The 1,172-nt window shown below is 53.8% G+C and overlaps 1 protein-coding gene across 1 annotated transcript; it reads left to right on the top strand.

The window, feature by feature from the left end:
• Positions 1–96: 96 nt before the first annotated feature.
• Positions 97–1,087, top strand: LOC106820434 (cyanophycin synthetase-like; the record flags this gene model as incomplete). The annotated part of the gene is made up of 1 exon (XM_014824950.1): positions 97–1,087. A coding segment is annotated over one exon (991 nt), but the record flags the coding sequence as incomplete, so codon positions are not given.
• Positions 1,088–1,172: the final 85 nt, after the last annotated feature.

The raw sequence follows: 1,172 nt of genomic DNA on the forward strand, positions 1-1,172 counted from the left end.
AACATGGTTTATGCGTACAAGCAACGCGATGCCGGTATCGAGGCAGGGCACCTGGCGCTACGTTTACTCATGCATTTGTTACCCAGTGAATTGCAGGCTCAGGTTGACCATCCGATCGACGAGGCCTTCGACTTCGAAGCCGAGTTAGAAGTGTTCATACACCGTGCTCAGAGGCGAGAATTTGGCCCTAGCACGCAGTCGCTGGTCGATGCCGCGGTCGAGCGAAACATCCCCTGGTTACGTTTAAACGAATACAGCCTGGTGCAGTTTGGCCATGGCAAGTTTCAAACGCGTATTCAGGCTACGGTAACCAGCAATACCGGCACCATTGCGACCGGTCTGGCAAGCGATAAGGAAGGCACGCATAGTGTGCTCAAGGACATGGGTTTACCAGTACCGCTCCAGGCCATGTTCAGTAGTGAAGACGAAGCTGTCTCTGCTTCAAGGCGTATGGGTTATCCGGTGGTGATTAAACCGTTGGATGCCAATCATGGTCGAGGCATTAGCATCAATCTGACGACCGACGACGAAGTTCGAGAGGCCTTCCATGTTGCCAAAGCGCAGGGCCGTTCGCGTTACGTGCTCGCCGAAAGTTTTATCGTCGGTTATGACCATCGCATGCTGGTTATCGATGGTGAACTGATCGCGGTGGCCAAACGTGTACCCGGTCATGTCGTTGGTGATGACAAGTCGACTATCGCCGAACTGGTCGACATTGTAAATTCCGACCCGCGTCGCGGTGTCGGTCATGAGAAGGTTTTGACTCGAATAGAAATTGATTCACCGGCCATGCGCCTGTTGCTCGAAGCCGGCTACGACGAAAATACCGTACTGAAAAAAGATGAACGGTTTTTTCTGCGCTCCACCGCAAATCTCTCCACGGGTGGTACGGCTATCGATATGACCGATGTGGTGCATCCGGATAACCGTGAGATGGCTGTCCGCGCGGTACGCGCGATTGGTCTCGATATTGGTGGTGTGGACTTCCTCACCGATGACATTACGGTTTCATATAAAGATATCGGTGGTGCGATTGTTGAAGTCAACGCTGGTCCGGGCTTTCGTATGCACGTCGCGCCGAGTGAAGGTGAGCCTCGCGATGTTGCCGGCAAGGTGCTTGATATGCTCTACCCACCCGGTGCGCCAGGCCGTATTCCAGTGGCGGCAATTAC

The sequence above is a fragment of the Priapulus caudatus genome, unplaced genomic scaffold, assembly GCF_000485595.1.
Source record: "Priapulus caudatus unplaced genomic scaffold, Priapulus_caudatus-5.0.1 Scaffold13245, whole genome shotgun sequence".
In the NCBI taxonomy this organism is placed as follows: Eukaryota; Metazoa; Priapulida; class Priapulimorpha; order Priapulimorphida; family Priapulidae; genus Priapulus; species Priapulus caudatus.